Raw genomic sequence first — 27,541 nt, 5'->3', positions numbered from 1 at the left:
ACTGGATCAGCTTGGAACCATTTTCTTATATGCAGTGAGAGAGGAGAAATCTTTCCAGTTTGAGGTTTACTCGTAAGAGTAGAGGTGTCTTTTTCACTTACTTCCCATATGTGGGGACACCAGTAGGTGATTGACATCTTTGTTTTGATGGTTCCATTCACTTGGCCTCTGCTCCCTCTGTAACCTCATCCTCCTGGCTGAAGGAGGATCTGTTGTTCCCTAAAAAGGGATTTTCTCCTCCTGTTCACCCTGCATTAACTCTTAACTAATAACACTCACAACTTATAAATCAAGCGTTGCTAAATTGAGAGCCAGTGGTGGTTTTCCAGTAGTGAACAAGTAACCAAACATCAAACAAACCTGTGTTACATTAGTATTCAGCATGGGACTGTGCAACAGTTAAAGGTATCGGTGTCATGTTTTTACAGCACACTGATGCTTAATGCCAGCACATCTGCCAAAACATGAAGACCAAAACCAAAGGGAAGAAGCAAAGGCATACCGGTGACAAAGATGGGCTTTCTGAGGAGACAGCGATGAGGAAAAAAGAACTGGTGAAATGTCTGCGACACAAAGAGAGGAGGAATGGGGGAAACAAGGACAGCAGCAAGATCACTGCAGCTAGAGCCAAGCACACCTGGAGCAATAAGGACAGGCATTTGAGGAGACTGGAAAGCAACGAGCGGGAGAGGCAGAGAATGCACAAGCTCAACAACGCGTTCCAGGCGTTGCGGGAGGTGATCCCTCATGTGAGAGCTGAGAACAAACTTTCCAAAATTGAGACTCTCACACTGGCCAAAAATTACATTAAATCCTTGACCTCCATTATACTCAATATGTCCAACGGACACTTTCCAGCAGCAGAAGGGATGGGGGGAGCCTGGGGGTCCAAATTGTATCAGCATTATCAACAGCAACATGGGGATGGTGATCACGAGGAACATCTACAAAAATACTCTAAGTAAATTGACAGCTTCAGCCAAGCTCCTACACTTAGCTACCACCATTGTTCTTGCATGATAATGTTGGCACATAGATGTTTTAAGCGATTAGTTTTGCTTCCAGCTATCTCCTATTGTTGTCTTACAAAGACACACAGGTAACATTCATGGCTATAGCTTATATGGCACATTTAAAAAAAAAGAGACACAAATTTTTCAGAGCTTAATGGAAATACTTGTGTGGCACATCAGGGTCTGGAAACCTAGAACACTGCAGTTGACTTGAAAGGAGAGATCTGGTCTGAAAATTACTCTCATGAGCTGAGCATTTAAGTTTGTGTCACCTGAATTCACTAGAGCTTGTTGAGAATCTTTGGCTGTAGTGCAGTTCACCAGCCCTTCAGTGACAACTCCTGTTCTTATCAGTTCTGCTCCTGAGGAAATTAAAATTGATGACAAGGTTTGACTAATCAGTGAAGTGATACATAAGGGAAATTGGCCACCAAATCCGAACATATTTGTCCTGAGTGTTTTGGATCTGCTCTGATAATTTTGAGCCTTGCAAAGCTTAAAGACTTTTAAAGTACTTGTTAAGGCAAGCATCTATGAGGCTTTTTTAGATTGTATGCTCTCTAGAGTAAGGACATTTTCTGGTCTGTTCCCAGAGCGTCCAGCTTCATGCAGTTTTTCTTTAGTGAGTGTCTGGGTGCCACTGCAATGCAAATAATAAGGGAGAAGGGACCTAGTTTTGCCAAAAATATGATGATAATGCTTTGGTATAGTCAAAAGCTAGATAATTTGTGATCACCCCGGTCATTATTTGCTAATGAAGCCTGTAATGTAGTCAGGATTCTTTCTGAGATAGTGCTAGATTCTGATATATAAAACACAATAAATGAAGCAGGAACCCTTAAATAATGGAACATAAGCACTTTTTTTTTTCTCTCTCCCTGATTTACTGTAAAAAGTTCTGTGTCACTGAGGGACTCTCATTTCATTTCCTCTCCTGTTCTCATACCTGAAGAAGCAATTGAGGTGCTGGAATGGTGCTGCCTATGGAGCCCTGAGTTACAGCTCTTCCTACCCACATCCCCCAAGTCCTGTTGCTTCAGGGTGTGGATAGCAAAGGTAGAATCCAGTATCTCCTGCACCAGAAGGATTTTATGTTATGCAGCGTGGTCCTTATTGCAAAGCAGGGCTGCACAAGGAGGAGCCGTACCCAAGGGTTTGTGACTGGAGCCATTGCTGCACTGTGTAGTTGGAACTCGCTATTTATTCTGCGCCAGCAGGACTGATGACATGACCATTTCGTTCAGACTAAAGGGTATTGTTTCCCAGACAAGCAAGCAAGGGGTGAGAATTACTTTTCTCCACCTTACAGGTATGATACAGAACATGTTTTGTTTGTGTGGCTGCCTCACTGGAGATAGAAACTATTTGGATCATACCTTGACTGGGGATTTACTTCCTTTCTAAACTTTTCACACCAAAAGGGTTGTGATCAGACCTTGTACTTAGTACTACTTCCTTTCACAGTTCACTCTCTCAGAAATTTGGCTTTCCTGAACAGGTATAAAGATACTTCCAACAGCTGCTCCTTACTGGCACAGCCTTTAACGTGTTTGTGTGTTGTCTGATTAGGACAGAAGTCATTCAGAGCCAAGGCCTTTTCTTTTGGTTGTTTTATGAGGTGTTTCTTCAGCTAAGCCGGTATGTTGGTTAGTACTTGGTCTTTGCGAGCAGGACCTGGCCTGCCACTGGGTAACCGCCGGAATGGCGGCACAGCGAGTTGTAGCGGTGCGGGAACAGCGCTGCGGGCAGGCCGAGGTAGCGGTTTCCCGCCCTGCCAGGACCCCCCCGAGCCAGAGCGAGGGCCCACCGCACGCGGCGTGGCGAGAAGTCTGGCTCGCGAGCTGCGGTGCTCTGGCGCGGCTGCGAGTGCGGTGGCTGCAGCCGCGGCGTTCGGCAGCGGAGCGAGGAGGTACGCGGGGCAGGGGGCGGCGGGGGGGCGATGGGGGACGGGCGATTTGTGCGACGGAGCTTTGCTGCGACGGGGCAGGCGGCGGCGCTAAGGGGCTGCGGTCGTGAAGCGTTTTGGCGGGCTCGGCCTCTCGCGAGAGGAAGCTGCCTCGGTCGCAGCTTCTGGGGAAGGCTGATGTCTGCGGGCGGACGGAAGGGCTGGGCCAGCGGGCGCTGGGCCGGGCCATAGCGGCGGCGCCGAGGGCCGTTGGGAGCCAGTGATGGGTAGCAGCAGGCACCTCCGTCGCAGGGGAAGGGCACTGTTAGCCCGGGACGGGCTGCGGAGAAGGCCCGGGCCTCTGCCTGCGCTATAGCGCGGATTGCCTCACGTAGCGGCTGTTTGTGGTGGAATCGATCCGTGGAGGTGTCAGGGACAGGCAGCGCCGGGTCACGCCTGTCAGAGTGTAGGAGCCCTGCGGGGCGCTGGGCTGAGTGACTGCCTGAGCTCCGGCCTAAACCCCGCGGCTCTGGGTGCCTCACAATAAACAGTGATTGAGCATTGGTGGGTTATTGTAGTGTTTTGTAGGGTTCTTTAAAGGCCTCAAGCCTGCTCGACCAGCATGTGTCAGGGAGACCTGACAGTATCCAGACACCACATGTTGTCCCTGAAACCTTTGTGTGGGATAGCCAGCTATGGTTGTATCGCTGTTTGGATCCTTTCACAGAGCAAGGGAACAAAGGAGTTGGGAAAACGGTGTTTTGACAGTGGCACTGGAGAAGAATCACACATTGCTTTAAGAACACTGTAATACATTGGGCATTTAACGCTTGTGGTGGCCTATTTCTGACAGGGCTTCCTGCAAATACAAAGGCATGGTTTCAAATATTAAGCCTAAAATGGGATGTAAGATCTAGTGCTACACCCAGCAGCAGAGGAGACGTGAAGCTCATCCCTTTTCCAAACGCAGTGGGGCACGTGTGGCTTAATGGGGTGACAGCTGCTAGTTCCACAGGGGCACTGTGGCTGTATCAGACATGGCAAGAGGGATTTCAGTAGAAGCAGGGAGTTTTGATAAATTACTTTTATTCTTTTCAAAATTGTTTTGATTTAAAGTAACTTTTCCATATTTATCTAGCTGTAACAATGGCAGTTTTTTAAATTAAATAATTTTCTAAATAATTAGTTTCAGAAGGCAAATATTTAGTACATAACTTATAATCTATCTTTTGTTCTCTTAAACTCAGTTTTTTACAGTAAAGTACGTGAAACTTGGCAATGCAGGGAAAAATGCAAATATAAAGCTTACTGTATGAAATCAGCCTGTTGCATATGTAAACACCAGCTATTAAAAGAAAATAAAATGTTGATAGGCAGAGAAAATACAGTCCTAGTAATTCTCTAAAAATATATATATGAGATAAAGTTATTTATTTGGACAAGATACTGTGCAAGTTATGCAAAACTTATTATGGTAATTAATGCAAACTTTCTTTACCGTACTTCCACAATGTATGTATAAACCAGAAATCTCTAATCACATACTGGAAAGACCAACAGGGTTTTTTTAAACAGTAAAGCATCTTGAATCTTCGTTCACATTTGGACTTCAACACAGTGCTTTCCTTGGCATTAACATACCAAATATATTCTTTAAATACATGCAAACATACGTTTTACTTCTATAAATACAGTACTGAGACCACACCACGCTGCTCATCATATAAAAATAACTCCATATATAGTCACACACACACAGAGGAAAAATGATTGTAAACTTCTGCCAGGGGAATAATGTGGTGCCTTCCTGAAGCTGTTGGGAGAGGCGAACAGCACTTCCCAAGGACTGGATTTCAAAGAATAATTTCACATCACAGTCACATTATGGTAAGACAAGGAGGGAAAAAAAAAAGCTTATTTTGAGGGGAAAAAAAAAAGTGGTTTCTTGCTGAAGGAGGGATGAATCAATCATTTAAGACAAAGAGCCAAGCTTCACTCTGAACCCCTGTACTGAATGTTGGCAAACTCCGCTGCCATCAGTAAAGTTGTCCTGCATTCCTACTGCTGTGAAGTCACAATCTTACTCAAGACCTCCTCTTGGCTTTTACACTTCCAAGTACAATTTGCAATGATCTGGAACACAACCTGACTCCTCAAGTGTCTGGTGCCTTCCGCCCTCACTAGGCAGGCATCTGTATTCCTCAGTCATCTTCGTTCCAGATAAGATGGAGACCAACCGTGATTTACCACAGTCTGACTGAGCATTTGTCACTCTCAGGCTGAACAGAACTGTGCTCTCTACACCATCCTGCCAAAACCAGTGGTTCTGTGTGTTGCTGAAGGTTTCACTCACCGTGGGCAAAGACAGAGAAAATTGGCTTTTGCTGGTAGCTGCACCCTAAGCTGAGATGTACCCAATTTAATTTTACTGATGGGAGCTAGAACAGCGTGACCCAAGCTACGTGATTTTATAATCAGGGCCCACATGAGCAGAATTACCTGCTTTTACCATCAGGAACAGGTTTGTTTTCAGTGTGATGTACTGGCACTGCCTGCAACTCATTTAAACTGGGATTGCATCACATTTTCATCTCTGCTCAAATACAAATCTATAGAACAGTGTGAGAGGTGTGTGAGTGAGGGAAATGTAGGAAAGGGAACTGTAATAGTCATTTTTTAAAAAAAGCAGCAAATGTAGCAATCATTTCCAAAGGTATTCACATTCGTATGGGGGTGTAGCAGCTATGGTAAAGGGTCAGAAATACTCTGTGGCTAAAAAGCTTGCCTGCTTTGACAAAACTATTAGCTCTATCAAGTCACATTTCACACATGATGTAGTAGAGGACGTCAATATCTAAAATACCCCACTGCAAATTCCAGTTCAGTAAAATACATCAGTAGCACAAAAAGGTCATGTTTTTCTCTCCAGGCAATAGACAAGTTACACAAACAAGCAGTAGTCAGTAACACATAGATGGCAGATGGCGACAACTTAACAGTTAACAGCGTTTTTGTCTAATTCTTGACTTTCACTGACCATCAGAGGGCTCTTAGAGTGTTCTGGTTTCTCTTTACTCTCCTCACCTCCATCCTCTGATGCCACAGGGTTTTCCTCAGAACTGTCAGGCACAGCGACCCTAGATGCTTCAGTTGCATTTCCTCTGACTGTAATGTGCTCCCATCCACCCTGAAAAATAGCGATAAAGAAATGTAAAAGGAGAACCATCACCCTGCAATTCCAGTAACTGATGTGATGCTTTATGGACACTGCTAGGTTTATTCTATTTTTTTTCCCGAGGAACCATACTTTGGGCTGCATCAGAAGAAAAGGCTCCTTGTAAAACAAAACACAACACACCAGGGAGGCATAAAGGTAGTAAGCTTGAGGATTATTTTTATTACAGGGAACTGCAATTAGTAGGGTCAGGCAAACATAACTGAGCTGTTGCAGGCTTTCCATTGACTTCAAAGGCCCAAACCCTTCAACCAGTCTTTCCCAAAACGCTGAGGGGAACAAGAAAAAGGAACAATCACGGGCAGACTCAGAAGGAATCAATTTTTTTTTCTTTAAATGGTGCTTACTGTACTAATCTTTCCATTATAACCCAGCACTCACCCCGATGCCGTAATCCCACGAGAGGCCTTTGGGCTCCAGCGGCTGAACACCAGTCCGATGGCAGACGGTCCCGCAGCTCAAACTGTGACTTCCTTGCACTTTGTCAGCTATGACCCAGACCTCAAGAAAGCAAAGAGGCAATAAAACGTGCTTTTCATGCTGCTCCCCCAGACATGAAAACCATACATCTGTCTGAGCACTTTCAGAAATGAGTCTTGATCATCTTGAATAGGCCAAAACTGCTCTGAGTTGGTAAGAGACACACCCAAGCAAACTGCTAGATAACAGAGTTAATCAAAACATTACCAGAAAGTAAGGCTTGGCAGGAAAGAGAGTAAATACACAAAAAAGCCTTTTTTTAAAAAACAAACCCAAAATCCTAAGAAATTACTGACTCTCTTCACAGCAAAGGGCTGGTTGTTTTGTTGGCATGACTCCTGCCTTGCTATCAGGATTCCAGCATTTAGACAATCACCTCGTGGAATAAATAAGATAAAAATAATTCTGAAGAGCATTTAATTACATAAGTATTTTAAGGATACCTTTAATAAACTCATTAGATAAGAGGAAACTTAATACACACCTGGTCCAGGGGCCCCACAGACATTTTACGGATATTATTTGAAACATGGTCCCAAGTCGATCCCTGAGGGTAGCTTGGTGTGATCCCTTGCCGGTACCAAAGATTGCCTGTAAAATAAATCGTCCTGGTTACAGCTGAGGAGCTCTGATTTGTACGAAGTGCTGCTAAACAACCTAACAAATGAGTAGTTAATACTCTGTGTTCTGTGGAGCCGTGTGATGGATTTCACTAATGTGCTACAGTAAAAGACAATGAAGTTTCTGCTTTGGAATTTGTGTTTCTATAATTCTTCTTTTGTAACTTTACTGGGAAACAGAAACTACTCTGTTTTGTACAATTTCTTGGGGAAAGATGTTCATATAAGAAAACATGCACTAGACAGGTAAAGCAAATGATATTAGATTAATATCTCTGCAGGAGACTGGTGTTAAAGTCTTGTTTCTTTTACAGAAGGAGGCTTCATAATTTAGTTCTAGGTTTTGCAACAGGAAGGTATTCTTCTCTATCCTGTATGTTCAACAGATTTGGGCTAAACTCTGCCATGCAATTCTCTCCTTTGACATCCATCTGTCTCTGCACCCCCCAGGAACAGGGCTGATGTTGGGTTGTTGCTACCTAGGGCACTACTGGATGTAACACAAACCCCGTCTTCAAAAAGCAGTATCTAAGTGGGCTGCCTACTCCATCTCTTTCACTCTGAAACAGTAATCCTCTTGGAGCAACAGTAATTATCTCTCCAAGCAGCAGCTCTAACTTAGCCTCTCCCTTTTAAATCCATCTCATGTATCTAGACTTTTTTTGGTTTTGTAACATTGATAAGTGATTTTTTTAAAGTCCTTACCGTTTTTATCCAACACAAACACAGACGTTCGTCCTACTGAGACTTGCTTTAACTTTTGTTTTTGAGGTGAAGGAATATGGTACCAACAGTCACCTGAAGGTCAGAAATACTTGAGTAAAACATTGTGAAAACAGTAATTTTGTGTGAGAAGTCTTGGAAATGGCTGCAGTTGCAGTACACAGCTGTGCAAGAAAGCTGGGAATGATGTTACATTATGTATTTTTACCAGCTCATTTTTAGAAACAGTTTAAACCATGAAGGTGAAGAGCAAATTAATGGCTGTAATTATCATGAGTATCATGCACATCCACTGCTTTGCACAGAAAGGCCTCTAAGGAGATTTGTCTTTTTCAGACAGTGGCAGTGTAGTTGAGCTTACAGATATGAAAGATGGAGCAAGTAAGATGAAAACTGCAGCACTAAAGTACAGGTACTTACCCGCAGGCTTTTTTGGCGACACTGAACCCCGATAGAAGGCAGAACCATCTCGAGCAATAGCCCACACCTGGTAAAAAGCTCCAACTGAGATGGAAATGAAGGGCTGATCTGTTCCCACATGCAGCCAGGATGTTCCCTAACAAATCACAGAAGATGAATTGCAAAGCAATGGTTAGAAACTCCATGACAAAGTATCATTAATAATTCCCAAATGGGGAAAACCCCACCTAACAAACAAGGTTCTGAAGAGTAATTCTTATATAACTTTACAACTGAACAGAAACAAGGTATATCATGGTATATGAAACTTTTTGACAATAGTTATGTTGGAGTCTAACAGGGCCCTTTCTGTTGATTATCACTGGAATTTAGGCACCTACATGTCCCAATAGCCAGGCTAGAGCCTTTTTCTTAGTAATTCCTTGGTTTTGGCCACAGAGAACGACAGCCTCACAAAAATCAACTGATAACAGGACTTCAGGTTTCAGACACAGTATTCCAGTTCCTTTGCAAGTCTGTGCTACTGATGGAACAGGAAGAAAAAAATCATTCCTGTAATTTTTCCACTTCTTGCAGTTTTCCACTAGAGTATATTGTTTATTTTTTCCCTCTCTTCTAAATATGGCTAAAAATAAGCACGTATCAACCCTAATTGAGTGTTTTGGCATGTGTCTTATTACAGGAGATGAACATTCCTATTTAAAATATTGGGACTATTTGTTCCTTTCTGCACCCTTTACTAAGTTAGCAGTGCAGAAAAGCAAAACTCTTCACAAGAAGATAGAGAGACTCCTGCAAGTGACGTGGCACAAGCTAAGGTACGTTATGCAAGAGAAGCGCTACTGTAAGAAACGCGGGCAGCAAACTGTGTTACAGTTGATGGACAAGGACCTTCAAATCTGGGACAGAAGAGGAAAAAAAATCCCAAGGTGCTATGAGAAGACATTGCACATGGTGTGTATGTACTTGCATCGTGACATTAAGTACATCAATAAGGCAGTAAAAATAAACAGGGAGCCTTACGGCTGGGTTTTGCCGTGTCACGCCAAGCCTGCAGAGCACGTCTCCTTTGTCACCGATTGCCCACAGGGCTACTGCGTCTTCATGATCTGCATCTGAACTGGGAATTATGGAGATGTCCCACAGGGTAACAGGAGGCACTTCCAGCCATGGCCCGTTGGTGACTATCTTACATTTTCTGCAGCAAAAAAACCAAACCAACCCCAGACCTGTCAGAAGTATGCACTTCCTGTGACTGGATTTCTGTCTCCTACTCCACTGCTGACTTCAGTGCAAACACTTACCAAATATTTTTCATTAAATAGGTACAGTAAGGGTTACTATTTTTAATCTGAAAGGGGTCTGCAACAATCAATCATGTTTTGAATTCTGACGTATTACTGACTTCTCAGAGCTTCTGTCATTAAATAAAATTACTTCATAAAGCTAATGCCACCCAAGGAGTCTGGAGCTTGTGCCACACTGCTCCCTAGTGCTCTCAAACTCATCAGGCAACAGCTGGATCATGAATATTTGACCCCAACTGAGAAGCCCACTGCAGAGGGAACGCCACACCCTGTTCATTCCTTCCTCCGTTTTGGTTAAGGCAATCTTTTTACAATCAGTTTTTTGGTGGGGCCTGTTAAAAAGTTATGTAGCATCTTCAGGTAGGCAGAGATAAGGCAGCTCTAAATTAAAGAGTTAGAGGTAGGTCTTTCTGGATGGGAAGTGATGTATTTTTTTTCTGTGGAAACTGCAAAAAAGTAGTAGTGCTATCAGGGAAATGATTCTATCATCACAACAGTAATTCCTGTGTATGAAGAATGTCATCAGAAACTCCAGGACATTACTGTTTCTCCAGTTCTGAAAAACTGGATCCAGCCCTGGGTTGTTGCCTATTTGTTTTCAATTTTCAACTGATGGTTAAAACAAGAGCGTTTTGTTACATATCCTGAAACAGCAACTGTTTGACACTTCGGGACCTTCAAAGATCTTTGTACAAGGGCCAAACTACTAGCTTTGTAGCCTCAATGCCAAACAGAGCAACATGGGAATGCACAGCAATTTAGGAACTGTAAATGCTACTAAATACTCTTGTATGGAAAGGATGAAAAGCTCAGGGAACAGTGAATGCAGAGACATTCCCTGCTTAGCAGAACAGAATACAGCAGCAGTTTGCTGTTTTCCAGGTTCCACCTGGAGATAGTGTCTGTAAATTAAATGAGGTCAGGAGTATCTGTGGCCTAGTACACAGCATGCGAAATTCATCTGCTAAAACTATTACCAATGAAAACTTACTACTAGTTGTTACAAGTGACCTACTATGTACCAACATACATAGCTCTAGTATTCCTTAATCATTTACCATAAGGAACATCAGATACAGACACTGGCTGATTTTTATCCACAGATCCCACAAAATCAAATAGAGTATCTACCTGCACAGCCCGAAAATGCAAGCTGTAATGCTAAAGATCAGCAGCTTCTCTACTGGAGATGGGTTATTAGTGGCTGGTTTCTTTAATCGTACTTATACCTTAGTTCCTCACCTCGCCCAGCGCCTCCGGCGGACAAAGTCCTTCATTGTCTTGTGGCCATGGTAGGACCTACCAAAACAGATGTGAAGAGGTGTTGATATGGATGTCAGTGGCAGCTGGAGAGCGCTGCCTGTGTATCTACCCACCAGCTGTAAAACACCTGCAACCCTGGTCTCCTAAGCTCACCTGCTGCCCCACCTCCCTGGCAAACTTTAGTGTTAATGTGCCCATAAAAGGGGAGAGATCACAGCACCCTTGTCCCCATTGAAGCACAGTTATCGTACAAAGCAGGAAAAGAAATGAGGCCTAGGTATGGTGTCTGCCTGCTTGTATTTTAGGTAGAAGAAGGTATCTCCTTACGCTGGAAAGTCTGCTGCATACTGCCAGCCTTCCCGATCTGTTCCGCCTGAAGTATTAAAATCAATATACCAGTCGGATACCTGTTGTCCAAAGGAGACAGTAAGAACAAGCGCAATCAACACCTAATGTATAACAAAAATAACCTCGTCTTCTATTTCTCTGCAGCTTTCAAAATGCAATGACTTGCTAGAAACCTTCTAATACTTGCAATATAAATTCATATCAGGTTCCCAAGTCTTTTTAACTGAGTCGAAAAGGATCAGAAACAGTCTTAAGTCCCACTAAATAATAATACCCCCCCCCCCCACTCAATGCTTAACAATCTTTTAACTATGGAAGATTATTGCTGTTGTATAAATGGGGAAATCAAGGTTATGTATTATGACAAATCCAGGAAGAAAATGTGAATCACTTGAGCCCAAGTATTGTATCCTACTTGCTAAGACTTGCCTCCTTAGTAAAAAGACTTAAGACCAAATTTACCCAAGACCACTGCGGAGAAGGAGGCTTGGTATTGACTTTTGTGCATTCCTGCAGGCCAGACGCATCGCTCCACATATACCTGTCCGTAGGCAGACCTCTGTGGTGAAAAGGTGCACAAGGAATGCAAGGTCATTTGCAGTGGAGAACGTGAATGCTTTCTCAATGCTTCTGTTCAGATATGCCATTTGAGGACGCAGTCTGTATGTGAATTATAGGTCCTTAAAATAAATTTGCTCTGTGGCCTTAATAGTAAAAGATATTGCAAGCAGGCACGCTTTGTGTGCTCACACATCACAAATCCATAATCTTTTGCCACAAATGCATTTTGAATGGGTAATTACAAATCTAGAAAACTGAGAAACACTGCTCCTCCTTCCACCTCAGGTTAACTATAAATGTTGAAAGAGACCAAAGACAGCTAGAACCAACCCCTTGTTTCATTTGACAGCATTAAAAAAACCCAGGGAAATGAATACAGTAAATTGAGTAAATAACCTGCTGCTGTATCCAGTGACTGGGTTCCACCGCTGGTTCTCATAGATGTAAACACACTTGACATCTGACTGCGTGTAAATGTTATCAGCGCTACTGGCCAGTCCTGTGAGAAATAAATCACTTGGATTAGTCAAGCTAAACCTTTAAATTCCAATAGCCACAGCAATATTGCTGATTATCTTACTTCTTGCTCTTAAACATGGAATATAAAACTGCAATATCAATTCCGTCCTAATGTGAGGCCTGCTTGCTGTACAACCCTGTATGTCAGCTGGGCTAAAGGGCACACAGCTACAATACCCTGAACAGCTGACAGAGCCAGGAAGGTAACAAACGTGCACACTGCAGTCATCCCTACCTTGGATGAAGCCACCTCCATATCCACCAGTATAAACCCAAGCTGTGTGATCATATCCTATGCCCCACACTACGCCTCGGGTGTTGCACTCTATCAGTCGAAGATGACCTCCAACTTGACGCCAAAACCTGCCAGAAAAAGGACACTTTCATATTTACTATACAGAACATCCAGCAGGAATGTATCCTTTCCCCTCCTACAACAACTCAACCATCGTAAGGATGGTACCTTCATACACTCATTTGTCCCACCTCTGTACAGCCTGAGTGAAGGCAGCACTTCCCTCCCAACAACTACTGAAAAGTTAGTGGGAAGAACCTGTCTGCCTCCACTTGGAATTTTCAGGCTTTGAAGTATTTTACTTTCCTTTTATTTTATGGCTCATAGGTTTTTTATTTTTTTTAAACACTGGATAGAATTATCTTTACATTTTCGTGGCCATCAACTGCCAAAGCTTTAACTTCATCCTCCATTTTAAAAAAAATCCAGAAATTTCCTTTCTCTAACAAGAAAACAAATGGTTTATACATTAGCTGTGGAGCTTGGTAAAACCAAGGGCTTCGATTCTTCCCATTCTCTTAATCTTTGCAGGTTAATCTTCTTTTGGGGCTTTATACAGCCATGGTACTTTTCTGGGGAAGAATGGGGAAAAGGAAAAGACTGCAGAGTACTTTAATTATCAGAACAGCAGGAGACTGTCTAGGTCATGGGTCCCCTAAACTGAGATGTAAGTGCACATCAGCTCTGTGTTCTGCCAGATGTTGAAGGTGCTCTACCCTGAAGGGAAAGAACTAAACAATCTCTCAGGTATTATTCAAAGGCACTTTGCACAAGTTAACTTGGGACTGGGGACATTCTTTTAATTGAAGACTGGCCTTTAACCCCCCAGTTCTGAGGCTGGTATTTTTTTGCTTGAAGTCTGCGGTACTGTATTGTCAGAGTTCTAACAGAAACTGTAAAGGAGCTGCTCCTGGACTGCAGACTATGGAGGACTGGGAATTTCAGATCTCCTCACTCAGATAAAACTGACAGCTCCAATTACATGACAATTAGAGCAATTAGGTTTACTTTTAGTCTAGACCATCTCTTAATTTAAATAATTATGGCATTAAAGAGACAATCACCAAAAAAAGGTGATCTCAGTGAGAAAGGCTTTTGAAATTGGATTAATAACTCCAGCATCTACAAACTAGAATGTGATTTGGGGAACCTCTTCAGATGCACTGAAGTGACTACGAAGGCAGCCATTAACCTTGTCACTGACAGACACCTGCAGTGTGCTTTACACTCCAACAGCCCTTCAAAGCCACTGACTTGACGTGAAAGCCTCTGCTGGGAGGCACCCTGTGCAGCAAGAACAGCTTCAAACCGCTTACATTTGATCACATGGCATCAGGTTTGGGCCGTGCTCCAGTTCAGGGCTCGGTTCGCTAACGAAGATGTCTCCTTTGCAAGTGATGGACCAAATGGCATGGTGAGAAGGAGGGCCCTGAATCCGTCTGCTTTCACAGCAGGACATGTTCAGCAGAGACAGCTACAAAACAAGAAGCACAGAACCAAAACAGTTCTCCACTGACAGCGAGAACAAACATTTCCAGTGTTACAAACAGTGTTACCTTTGCAGGTTCTTACAGATCAGCAAAATGAATTAGCAGCTTTTTCCCAAAGACACTGGAATCCAGTGGTTTAGAAATTGTTAACACAACCACTGGAACCAAGGTGGTTTGAAGTATCTGGTCATTAAGCAGCATCTTTAAGGTCTTCCAGTGCTCCATCACTGTATGTATGTCTGCCTGACAATACGTAAGACTTGATACAACCCTGGAAACAGGTGACAGTTCTTCTATCAATGCAGAAGAACAGATTAACTGAATTAAACTCCTACCTAAATTGTAGCCTAATCTATATCTGGAGATAGGAAGCATAGGGAAAACAAGATTGGTTTCACTGTGAATAACCACAGTGTCAGAAAGCGTGCAGACTCCAGAGGAGACAGGAAGCCTCAGGTGCCTCTTAAGTTTAACAGACTTTCACATACCTAAACTGTGAGATAGGTAAGTAGCCTAGATACTGTAAAAGTAAATGCTGAGATTTCAGAGACTAGCTTTTATGGTTTATTTCTGATGTTGCCACCTTGAAAGGGAAGATTCAAGGAATTACCCAGTCGTGCATTTCTTGCTCTGTTGCGGCTGCGAGGCGGATTGGCCATCGCTGCTTCGTCCTTTCGGGTGTGTACAGAGCAAAAGAGTGTTTGGCTTCATTCAGAATTTCAACTATAATGGTGACTTCATTCAGGAACACGTGGATGTACTAAGACAAAAGAAAAACAAAAACATTCAACTAAGGCAAACTCAGATATTCCTTCCACAGTGCCAGAGCATTTTTGCTCTCTAGGACTATGAACAATGCATTCCTGCCTTGAACAGCAAAGAATCAGTTCTCCATGCAGAAGTAATGGGGCTCAATTTCCAACCCTGCCCTACTTCTGATTCCTACTGCCTGTACACATTAACCCCGTTTATGAAGAGCCCGGTCAGCAAAGCTTGGCTCTTTCTTCACAATTAAGAACTTTGAACTTCCAAAAGAATTCCTAATTGGTGAAAATCTGACGGTTTAAGCAATGTGGATGGTTGCTGACATGGTATTTCTGACATAGACCAACACAGCTACACCTTAGAAAAAACAGTGACTTGCTAGTGCCCTGAGCTACATTTGGATTGGCTCCCTAAAATCACAAAACCAGTGTACCCTAATTTGCCTCCCTTCAGAAAACTGTTTTCCCTTCAGAGGTTTTCCTTTGCCAAATGAAAGCCTCTCCAGGGTCTCGAGCTGAACCCACCTTTTTCTCCTCATGGTACATGTAATAGATGAACAGGATGCTGTCACGCACGCCATCGCTCCCAGTGAACTGCTCGAGTGCGACACGAACATCCATCCATTTGTGAGGCTTCCAGTTCCTCCACCACTGCAAGGTCCCAGTTTTAACCCAAACCGACTGCAATACAAACACAAATTTACAGCAGGAAGGAAACTGCAGGGCTCTGTACGTGCATCACTATTCACATTTACCTCTGTGAGAACACGGTAGCACACATACTGACTGACTCTAGTGTGCTCCCCATTCTAACACCATTTCTGCTTGCTCTTTGAAAGCTTCTGATGTAATCTGTTTAAACTTGATTAAAAAGCTGCATTCCAAGTGTTTTTAACCAAATGAATTGCAGGTGTCACTTGGCAATTAGCAATGAAGGGACCAAAATGTGAATTAATCTGAGAAGAGCCAAGGAATTACAACAAAAGGGGACACTAACAGAAGTGCTGCTATTGACGTTTGCGTCACTGCTTTATTTATGTGAGTTACATTAATCCCCTAATGGTCACCCAGAGGGAAAATCACCTACTTGAGTCACTGTTTCAATTGAGAACCTTCATCTTGTGGTGGAATAATTCATACAGCATTCCGCTGCTGCAAGCATTTCTCTGTGGATTTGAGGTTTCAGTGCACTCAAATAATGCTGACCAATGCTTTATTAGCTCCTGAACAAACCTTCCATCTACTGCTTTCAGATAAAGATTGCTGTCTGATGTTTGATAAGCTCCAAGTTTCCCACAGGGAGTCACATACTGATAATTCAGGGAAGTTGTCACCAACATAAACAAGGACAAGAGCATTCAGACAGTACATCAGAAATGTATTATCCACCTCCAGTATTGACAGATGCGTTCTGGAGGCAGGAAATGAGCATCCTCACAGCTTACCTGCTCAATGGCCTGTTCATAGTGCCTAAAATTCTCCAGTTCCCGCTTCGTCCTTTCACTGAGCTGCTGAAAGATCTGCTTCCTCCAGGCTGCTGTCTGTGCTGGAGTGATGGACAGAGACAGAGACTGCACAGAGGACGACAAGCCTGGAGCAGAACCAAAACCAGTACAAACGAGTGAGCTCTGAATACAGCCAAAGGTAAAACGTGATGCTGCTCTGAACACTGAACTGAATCATCCCAGTCTAACTTCATTTTTCCAATCACTATACTTTGGAATCAGTGTATTACAGCCAAGCCTCATAAATGATGCATAGAAATAGGATCACTAGATGATTATATATATACATCTTTCAAAGCTATAACCTTTGTTGGGGGTTTTGTCACTGAACTTCAAGATAATTAGTTAATAATTAGGTAAGAATTACACTGTTATCAAATATAGGGATAGCCCAGTTCATGGTTTATTTTGAAAATACTGTTATACTGCACTGTGTTGCCAGAATCTAAATTCCAATCCCACCCAGCTATCACCTGGGCTTACATTCACAATGCCTCTGAGTAATTTCTCTATCTTACCTTTGTCTCAGTAGGAAAGGTAGGCAAGGCAGTTATTTGTGGCATCTGTACCTCAAGAGAGAGCCCTTTTCACTACTTTTGGTTACTACTCAGTGATATTATGGGCTTTGCCTGACGTTGCAGTTTCAGTCTGATTGAAAATGATGTGCAGATCCAGCACAGACTATTTCACAAAATTCTCACAGAAACTCAGGGAAAACATCATCTGTACACTTATATATCTCAATCCCAAAGTGCTTTACAGCTAATTACATGCACCACTATCCTCAGACTTGGAGTGTATTAACAAACAGAAGTTTTGCGCCCTCGTTTTGTTAAACCCCCAAAACCAAGCCAACATTTTTCTTTGAGAGCACTGTGAGTCAGGGTCCGTCGTGGTGAGCACACAGTACCTGATGGAACAGTGAACCATTTCAAGGGACTGTGCAGATCCACGAGACAGCCTCCCCCAGACACCCAGGCCCACAGTGGGTGCTCATCAGCTCCATACTGCTCCTCAGCTCCCACCGAGAACATGCCAAGGGAAGACAGGCTGGACGTTTCCGTGAAGGTGCTGACAGAGAGGACTGGATGCTTCTGGGCCTCCTTCAGGTCAATGTTTGTCCACTGCAGTTCTGCAGAAGGATTTGGGTTTGTAGATGATTTATGGATTTCAAGATTAGCTTTCTCATTACTAGTTGGAGCAACAGCAGCTTCTCCTTGATCAGAGTCCAGAGGATCCACACTCAGATTTGCAGGTACTTCTGCTGTCTGGTTGCCTGCGCCGCTACCGCTGCTGCTGGCTGCAGCCCCCGCCGGAGGAGTGTTGGCAAGGTTCATGGGTGCACTGGGAAGCTCTGTATCAGAGGAAGTATCTGCATCACTCTGAATGATCGCATTTGTTTGGTTCTGAATATCATCAGTAAAGAAACAGCCAGCACTGAAGGACAAATAGATAATTAATTAACTATCATTCAAAGCATTATAAATTAGCACAGGCCTTAGACACAGATGTACAGAAATCAACCCAGTGTTTCAGCTTTAGAAGAAAAAAAGGAAATCTGCTGTTTCTAAGTGTCAAACTCTATCAATCAAGGCAAAGACTGAACACAAATCAGTGTCAGACCAGCCTAGCATATCCGAAGCATAGGTAGGTATTTCACTGATCTTTTCAATCAGTGGTGTTGGCTGCCTACAAGTCTCAGGAAAATGCTGAAGCAACATCACATTTTCTGGATATGAAGCAGTGAATAGGACTTTTTAAAGCCTGTTATGATGATTTTTGTCTTAGCTAGAGAAGGCTTCTACTTGGAGCACACTCTGACTCAAACAAGTAGGTTCTGCAGCACTCCCAGCTTCATAGGCACGTCTTCCACAGCCAAGAGGCCAGAATCAGCAGGGAGTTACTGATCCCATTGCTCTGGGACAGGAAAGGTACAGTGACACTTAAAGAGGTAATTACAAAGTGGAGCTTACACTCCTTCATGGTATTTCACAGGTAAAATTTTCTCTTATTATCCAAATAATGATAGTAAAGCCCAGAGAAGCGTGCTGTACTGCAAGCATGCAGTGAATTCCAAAGAGGGAGCTTCAGCTTCTACTCCAAGTACAACTGCTGCTGCTTCTTGTTGATTTTAATGGCATAAAAAGGCAAATGCTTTTTGGCATACATAATAAAGATGCCTTTCCTGCTCCTTCCTGTCTGTACCATCTGAATGTAAAGACGTCTCTCATAGCACTGTAACTCCTGGTCTACAGCAGGTGTTTTACAAAGTACCTCAGCAGACTTGTTGAGCTCCCGGTCTGAGACCTGTCACTCTCTCTGCCAGACACAATGGCCTTCCACGCCTTCCCGCTGAGCTCACTTGGTGTGACACCCTGACGAAAATAAATGGCTCTGTCGTCGCAGCCGATCCCCCAGACCTAGGGAAGGAAAGGCCTTGGTGAAGGAAATGGCCTGGAATGCAGGGACACACCAGCTACAGAAAAGGTGGAGCGGTGGAAAAATTTAGCACAGAAATCTGCTGGATGCAGCATTTTCCTTCTTCCTTAATGCTGATACCATAGGTATGGCATACAATTCTGGACTATCAAGAAAAACAGTTTACACCTGAATGTGCCACACAAGAGATGTTGACTGTTACCTTCTGGTGAAGAACTCAGCCACACATCCCTTCCTAGCAGGCTGAGCACATGGACCTCTTGCTTAGCTGTCCACATCAGCACTGCTGACAGCCTTTGCTGTGTCTGAACACTGCCTGTACAAAGGAGCATAAGTATCTTCACAGCTGGTATACAGCTCTCTTACCTGGTTATTTAAGCCTACAGTTACCATCATCATTTCTCCGACCATTTCAATCCAGCTTGTCCCACAGGGATTATGTGAGTTCACTCCTCTTCTAAACCACACCTACAACAACAGCAGAAAGTGAATTTTTTTCCAGCCAGCAGACAGATGGAATTCAGTTTCCTTAGTGGATTAGTCTTAATCTCTAATACCAACTTGCTGCATTGCCTTAAGAACTCACTTCCTTGGCTCTTTATCAGGTAAAGATAAAATAATTCTCTTAATAGTACCCAGAGTGTGTGTCCTTGTGACCATAAAGAGCCAGAACAGGGCACAAGGCTACTTTTTGTTATGACTTTCTGTGACAAGACTCAGTTTCTCTGCCACTGGAAAAATACTTTCTATTACATGTCTGCAGGCTATTTTTGGTGACTCTGACTGGTATTGTAAATAGTGTTCTGGGGTCAGACCCTAGGAGCAGGGCTGCAGAGGGAAGCTTCAGAGGGATGGTGTCAGTGGTACAGCTCTTCAAACTGCCTCCCCTTAGGTTAGTTTTTACCAACCTGGAAGTGTCAGTGGGCTGGGTACCTGGAAGAGTTCCCACTTGTATTTAGTGTACGGTCACACAGTGGAAAACAGCTACTCTGGAAGTTTTTGGCTGAATTAGGTAACAGACAGTGTACCTGACTGTCTTGTGGCAGACCTGAATAAGAATTTGCTAGCTTATCTGTTTATTATAGGGGTCATATTTGGCAGATGGAGCAGGCTGGACACACTCTGTTACCATGGCTCAGCTGACAAGTAGTAACTTGTTAAACCAGAGTAACTTGATCATTTAAAACTGCTATATTCAGAGAATTCAGCTGTGGTTTTGAATGCAGCATGAAAGGATTTGATTGCTACCAGCACAAGAGCACTCTAGAATGTTCTTCAAGACTTAAAGAGTTGCAAGACTCATGGTGAGGAGCAGGGAGCTGGATTCGATGTTCCTTATTATGGGCCCATTCTAACTCAAGCTATTCTAAATTAAAACCCCACTAAGAAAGCAATCACATGTACATGTAACAGATATGTCACTTAATAAATAATAAAAACCCCCAACATTATAAGGCCAATGGAGAGGGCACAGTTACAGTAGGAAGATAAAAAATATTGGATCATATAGAAAAGCATAGATGAAAATACTCCTTGTGCTGGTTTTGATCTTCAGACCCTTTGGGAACAAGACTGAGCAGCAAGGAGTCCCTTCAGTGTCACTGCTTGATGTCCCTTAGAAGTAGGTCCCTGATCACATCCCCACCCACCTGCCACATCTGTGACTTGGGTTTAGAAAATTCCTTGCAAGAGAAAACCATAAAGTCTTCTTCAAATTAAAAGCAACTATGTCTATCACTAACCACAGAGTATTCCCATAAAATCAAGGGGGGTTGGAATTCTCCCAGCCCTGGGGATAGTGAGTCCACATCACCAGTGCTGCCCATAAAAGCTATATGCTTGTGTGAGAAAAGCAGATAGAAAAAGGGGAAAGGAAAGACAACCAGAGCATGGCACTTCTTACTTTTCTATCTTTTGTAACACACCAGACCACATCAACACCCACAGAGACGTGCATAATCCCATTTTCAGAGCTTGGAGACTCCACAATGCTCCAGGAAATCCCTGGAAGAAACAAAGCCCAGAAGGCATCGTAGGTGAGTTTCTTACTCAACCCTATACAAATCAAAAAGGTTTCCAGCTAGGTTTAACAGACTTCACCTTGAGGGTTATTCCTATCGATTCCTTCTCTCACAATAGCTTGCCCTTCCCACAGAGTTGCCCACAGGAGGTCATATGGTCCACAGCTGATCTGTACGACTTCACCAGGAGTGGCGATTAAGGACCACATGGATCCTTCTGGATTGTGATGGCAGACGTTTTCTCTGTACCATACCTAGGCAATACAGATATATATTAAAAAACCCCAACCCCACAAACAGAACTTTAAAAAATATCACTACAACACTGAAACCCCTGAGACAAGCATGAAGACAAACTGGAAAGAACAGTCCTCCTTTAACCACAGGATCTTTTTATGCATGCAGTGTGTGTGCTCTGACCTTTAAAGGTATTTTTCGATGTTGATTATGCAGTTAAAGACTATTTCCTTGTGTACTAAGGGAGGAAGCTTTTCTGCAGGCTAGCTTTTATCATGGAAGTGGATCTGGACTGTGCACAGTAACCTATTGCTGCAAGTTGTGGGTATTTCAACATTTAAAAAAAAACACTTCAGTGTGTTTCAGGGCATATTATATAAACCAAGGATGAACAAAAATATACAACACAAAAATGTTACTGTTAGATGATAGCTCAACCTCCCTTTCACTGAACAGAGCTTGCCACAATATGGGTAAAAAAATCCATTCTCTGTGCAGCCTTCAGTGCCATCCAGCCCATTTGGTAGTCCTGGTCTGTGTGCTCTTCTATAGACCAGTCAAAACAGGAAGGTGGAACACAGAAAGCACCCTGCAGCAGTCCTATGAGTGCTCTAAAACATGACTGCTGAGTGCTAAATCCCCACTTTTAGAAATACTTTATTTCTCTGGGGGCTTTTACTTGGGAAATAGAAGTCATGTTTTACGGTGTCAGTCATGCAGCCTGTGGAGTGGAATGTGTGTTACTTATTACTGGTATGAGGCATGGGGAATTTGATGGTAAACAATTTAACTGAGCTTGCTTGCCTCTCCAGGCAGTGTCAAGTGTGACAGAAATCTTAGGTGATCTGTTAAAAAGACAGCATTCTGCCTCATGAGACCAGCAGTTAGAAACTGTCTAGAGACAAGGGAAGGCTACTCAGATACACGCTGTAAGGATGAGGAAGACTCAAGTCTTTACAGCACTGTAAACTTTATCTGGTTTTAAGGCTGCTTCTCTTTATTACCAGTGTAGTCTGCATTCTGGGCATTTTTCAGGATAGAAGACACTACTTAGACCATGCTTTTAAGATTCACCTGTTAATAGAGGTTTAAGACTTCCATAAAACAAAAACATTATAAGATACTAAACCTTCCCGTTTACAACACAAGTTACTACATAATGTAGATCTCAAAGCAGCTTCTAGATCCTCTGCCAGATGCACAGCGTATTTCCTTACCAATAGAAGAACAAACCTATCTTGCTTTAAACGCATTTAACTCCTTTTCAGTAGTAATTTATAACAGAAAAGTTAGGGAAGATGCCCATACCTTTCCTTGTAAAGAAACTGCCCACACTGATAAGCGTCCGAGAGGCTCGTCGGTGATTTCCCATCCTCCAATGGAGATGTCATTGAAAGGGTCTGGCAAGTGAGCTGGGTCATCACGGGACGCGATCTGAAGCGGAGAGATGGGCAGTTGAGGAGACACTGCAAACAGAGAGGTGATGTGGCTGGTAGCCTAACTCATGTCGCACAGGCTGGTTTATGTACCACTTACTGATAGGGCTGAGCACGGGCATGGTTCCTCTCATGCAAGGCTGCTATATACAGATGGGGAAACGCTGCTGATGCAGCACGAAGAAGTCTGTGTTTCATTCCCCAACGAAAGGGAACTGTTACTCACAGACACCACGTACAGACTATCTTTTAATTGCACAGCTTTTAATTCTAAAACATCACAAATGACAATTTTTGTTCATTTCTAGAATAGAACGACCATTATTAAAGAACATTTACTCATACAGATCTAGGACACAGCTTGTGAAAGACACCATACAGGTTCTACCTCCACAGAGAGTGCTTTCTCAAGCAACCAAAGGAAGTTGAAAAGTTGGTTGGAAATTTGTGAATGACCTGAGCATCTCTCTCAACTACATTACCATGGGATTTAGCACCTTGTTATCACAGGTTTGTTTGAGCAGTCCCAGCCTCCCATTTATGCCTGCACAAATTACAAGTTGGAAGTCAAGGAATCCAGGTCCAGCCTACACAGCAGTGATTAAAAAAACTTTCCCTGCATTTCTAATTGATTATTTCAGAAAATTGGTTTAGTTAATATGTAAAAGACATCCAGAACCTTTGCCCAAACGTCCCGCGACTTGTATCTCCTGTATCTGATCCACCTCCTGCGCCTCACACAAGAGTTCCATTTCTTATCCTTTGTGTAGGTGCTGGGGAAGTCTATGGCATAAGTCCAGCCCTGCAAACAGAGATGTCCTTGTATGAAAATCAGGACCAAAGGAACTCTTGAAACCATAACTTGGAGCAATTCTGCACAAGAGCTGTGCCTACAGATATAGTACAAGCTGCTTGTGCATGTCCCAACAGCCCCGATTAACACATCAGCTAATTCCATCAACGACTTAGGAATCGTGTCCAAATTCCTCTGCCTGACATACACAGAACACACAGCAAAGCATTTTGCTTTCTTCATAGTAAAGATCTTAACTAACAATGGGGCCCAGTCTCCAGCATTTCTTGACCTGATGAAAAGAGAAAAGCTTCTACAGAAGCTCCCACAGACTTCAAAAGCCTTCAAACAAGATCCTTCCTTATCTCATATTAGAGCCGAGCTATTTCCCAGAAAGAAGCAGCTATGGGAAGCTAAGTGCCTTTCACTTTTACAGACCTTTTTACTTATAAAAGCGCCTTTTATTTTACAAACTAAGGATTCCCAGAATAGATCTCTTTTTGGTATTGTTCACCTACCCCTTTCTCTGTTGGTTCCCCTCCAATATTTTCATCCACATACCAGTCAGACTCCCACTCCCAGTGTGGTGAAGGCAGTGTGAAACTATCAAGCTGCTGGTGTTTTAGCCCGCTCACATCACTCCACTGCCAGCGGTCACTGGGCAGTAATTTCTCACAAAAGCCACCAACTGGATTCCAGCGCTGCCAGAAATAATAAATAAAGATTTTATTTGAGATAACAAGACAGCATTGCAGAGTCCCAGGAGGCATAAATGATACTACTTTTTTTCCTTTTTTTTCTGCAATAGAAGAGAAATAAATTCCTGGGGTGAAAGAGAAAGCAGGGGGCTTACTGTATAAACACAGTCCTTGGAGGAAGCTTTTTTTAAGTACCAGAGAAGGGCTGACCGCAGAGCTAGTCCCAACCAAGCCATTTCCAGCTACATAAATAGGAACATCTGATCTATTTTGCTTTTTTCTTTGGAGACACGTGGCACCGTGATGCTGCAGCGTAAGGATCACACTGCATAGATGGCCTCGGGTTCTCTGCTGCACTCCCCCTGAGAAAGACGACTAGCATCTTGCCTGTGCTAGAGAAACCACAGGGCTTCTGCACTAGACACTGTGTCGAGGTACCTGTACCAGTTCACTCTTGTATCTTACAGTATTCCAAGAAGGATCTTTTATTGCCAAACCTGGCTGTAATCAGTTACAGAACAAATAACTCACAGGGTTTTCACTGATGCAGCTGTGTTTTCTCTTTTTCCTCCCGACACTCTTACCTACTCTGTAAGTAACGGCAAAATTTTTCACATAATACAGGCTTACATTTAAGGGCACGTGGCAAATAACTGCTTTAAAAGCTTTCTATGATTTTTATGCAAAATGTGATTTGCTTTTACTAGGAATCTGCCTGAATTGCTTTGCATATTTGGTGTAAACGATTTAATTTTGTCCTTGTAAGCACACTTGCAGAATATTTCCTTTTGTGCTTTCCAGTAGCTTGTTTTCCATTCTTTCATAGCCTAGAACAAACAGCAGTTTTACAATAACAAAATAAACTTGGAGGCTTAGCATTTTTAAAAGAACATGTTTATATAACAAAAAGAACATTATTAAACAGCTGCAAAGTTGCATCAATGTTAAATGATGCAAAAATTCATCTGTGGTATTTTACCCATGTGGGAGAGCGAGTGTCCTTTCCCAACTTACGTTTATCAAACTGCCCATCAGAGAAATGTGCTCAAGAGAACTCTACAGTTTTCTCCTCAAATTACTTCTGGTTAACTTAAAATGAAAACAGATAAATTTCCTTCAAAATACTATTTTAAAGACATTCTTTTGATGTCACATAGGAAGGACCATCTTAATGCTTCTATGCAAAATAGCTGATACCATACTTTAAGGGGGTTATGGTTTTATTAGTGAATTCTTTTAAACCCAGCATTTTCTAACTAATAATAATTTTTGATAATGTATCTTTGTTGCCTAGAAGTTACACTGGACATTTTATTAAGGGGACTGTGTACTGAGTGAGGAGCAGAAAACATCAGGCAAGAAGGTCATTGCCCCAGCCCAAAGTGGCTCACATAAACCAGGCTGCTGCACACACTGGTGCTGCTTTTTAAGAGCAGGGAAGTAAAACCTTCCTTTGGGAACTGAAAGATGAAAAGAACAGCCTGCTAATGGACACAGACACGCTCTTCAGAAACATTAGGTAAAAATGAAACCAAATAAAACCCAACAGCCTTCCTGTGGGAAAAACACAGTCGCTCCGTCATGAAGGCTGAACACGTCATACCTGATTCTCATAGGTTTCCTCCTGGTATCTAATAGGAACATCACCCGAGAACACGTAGGTGTACACCTGATGGTCACAGGCTATTCCCCAGCAGCACTGTTTGACAGCAGAGACCCGTTTGAACTCCAGCTGCGTGTCCTTGCAGAGGTCCCAGTACTGGCCAACCGTGGACAGAGTGTAAACCCTCCCAAAAATGTCAACAGCCCACAAAAGGGAACTGGGCATGGCCATGTCTGCAAGGCAAACAGGAGGCATTAATGGAAATGACAGCTTTAAAAAATGCATCTTGTACCTAATGTCTATCAGCTCTGCTCTGAACCACCATCAGTCAAATAAATAAAGATGTAAGGGATGATCTGTTTAAAAGAGCCCACGCGAGGCCAGCAGCCAGATGTCTCTCAGTCAGAGCTGTGCAGTTACACCTCTCAGCTGGCTCTGCAAACTCATGGAAAGACCTTGCTACCGGCACGCTGCTGTCTGCCCTACAAGAGCTCACAACGTTACCAGGACAGCTTTGGCAGGCAAGGACAGAACTCAGCACCCAACTGCGATAAAGTAGCGCAAACCATTTTATATCAGAAGGCTTCGCTCTCAAGAGATGGTACTGCTGACCTCCGTGATACATAAGTGGATGGTTCATGGTATCTCCTTCTCAGGCTCCTCTTGGTGTGTGCCAGCGTAGCTATGCAAAGGAAAAGATGTGAAACAGAACCTCTCTATGAGCACACATCTGATTTTAGTCCATGGACATACTACCTGCTGCTCATGAGTGTTCTGAACTCCACCTGCAGTTCTATTACAGAGTGGGGGACGAGGAGGGGAAAGGCAGAAAAGAAGAGTTGGATCCAACACACCACAAAAGGAATCCTTGCTTGGAGTCAGCATGGAACACTGCTGCTTTGTTGCTTTCAACACAAGGAGGCTCACCTGCCTGCTTGCTGACTCACAAGCAGAGGTACAGAGGGACTAACCCCTACGGCAGAGCTGAAACTCAGAGAATCTGGAAATAGGCAAGGCAATGCTTCATGTCAAAGAACAGTGCAGTAAGCTCACAGGGAATCCCAGGGAGGACGTTACAGGACGCACACAACTACTTCTCTCCTGCCGTGCTGGAATTCTTTGATTCCTAGAACTGCTGCAGCTAGGAACCTAAAAACCTGGATCCACCAGGTGAGGAACAGGTAACAGTGAGAAGAAAATTCCCAGCAGCTGCAAGCAAGTGAGGCCTGGAACAGGTCAGGAGCAAAATTCTATTCATCACTAGCAGCACAACCATTGAGAATCCTCCAGTTCTTTTTCGTCACTGCTGGCAGCACGAAGGTACATGTCACCACCTTTGTCTGCTCTTGGCCAGCCCTTTCTCCTCTTTATATCCTGCCTCTCCATGGCAGCAAGAGTAGGATAGTACAGGACATAGTGTGGGAAAAAATGGAGTGGAACAAAGGTGAAAATTATAATGTGTGGGAAAATAAAAGCCATAAAAAGAAGCCTTTCGATACCATCGTTGAGAATTCTGAAAAATGGGCTTTATAGCAGAGGAAAAACCTTGTGCATCTGAAGCAACCAGAATGCCAGAGGGTCAGGAGTAAAGGATAACACACTGACAATAACTGCTGAGGCAGGGAACAAGGACACGCGATGCCTGGGTGTGTTAAAGGTGAGCAAATACAGGAGTGAAGGCCTGTACCTGGGAAGGCAGTCCAGGCAGGCAGAAAAGCACCTGGAACAGGCCAGGAAAAGGTAGTGGAAGTTCCCAATATTATGAAGACTGCAGCGTTAGGAGAAACACAGGCAGAATTAAGATAATCCAGGCAGATGCAACTGGATTAAAACACACAAGGCAGCCAAGGCTAAGTGAGTTTCTGCATATTCCTTCTTCTGAACTT

At 43.2% G+C, this 27,541-nt stretch overlaps 2 protein-coding genes across 2 annotated transcripts; one reads left to right on the top strand and one right to left on the bottom strand.

Moving 5' to 3' along the window:
- Positions 1 to 464: 464 nt before the first annotated feature.
- BHLHA15 (basic helix-loop-helix family member a15) lies at positions 465 to 965 on the top strand (the record flags this gene model as incomplete). Its single annotated transcript, XM_084270935.1, has 1 exon — positions 465 to 965. The coding sequence occupies one exon, from the start codon at positions 465 to 467 to the stop codon at positions 963 to 965; it is 501 nt and encodes a 166-aa protein (XP_084127061.1).
- Positions 966 to 5,890: 4,925 nt separating this feature from the next.
- TECPR1 (tectonin beta-propeller repeat containing 1) lies at positions 5,891 to 25,886 on the bottom strand (the record flags this gene model as incomplete). The annotated part of the gene is made up of 24 exons (XM_084271080.1): positions 5,891 to 6,085; positions 6,515 to 6,634; positions 7,098 to 7,204; positions 7,939 to 8,031; positions 8,377 to 8,512; positions 9,400 to 9,574; positions 10,926 to 10,982; positions 11,274 to 11,353; positions 11,757 to 11,853; positions 12,252 to 12,354; positions 12,610 to 12,737; positions 13,986 to 14,143; positions 14,770 to 14,919; positions 15,449 to 15,604; positions 16,369 to 16,514; positions 17,339 to 17,865; positions 18,703 to 18,848; positions 19,234 to 19,335; positions 20,771 to 20,871; positions 20,968 to 21,142; positions 22,434 to 22,559; positions 23,241 to 23,363; positions 23,873 to 24,055; positions 25,656 to 25,886. The coding sequence occupies 24 exons, from the start codon at positions 25,884 to 25,886 to the stop codon at positions 5,891 to 5,893; spliced, it is 3,615 nt and encodes a 1,204-aa protein (XP_084127206.1).
- Between the last annotated feature and the right edge of the window lie 1,655 nt (positions 25,887 to 27,541).

The sequence above is a fragment of the Gallinula chloropus genome, assembly GCF_964237585.1.
Source record: "Gallinula chloropus genome assembly, chromosome: 15".
NCBI classification, from domain to species: Eukaryota; Metazoa; Chordata; class Aves; order Gruiformes; family Rallidae; genus Gallinula; species Gallinula chloropus.
This window is presented reverse-complemented; position numbering and strand designations above follow the sequence as displayed.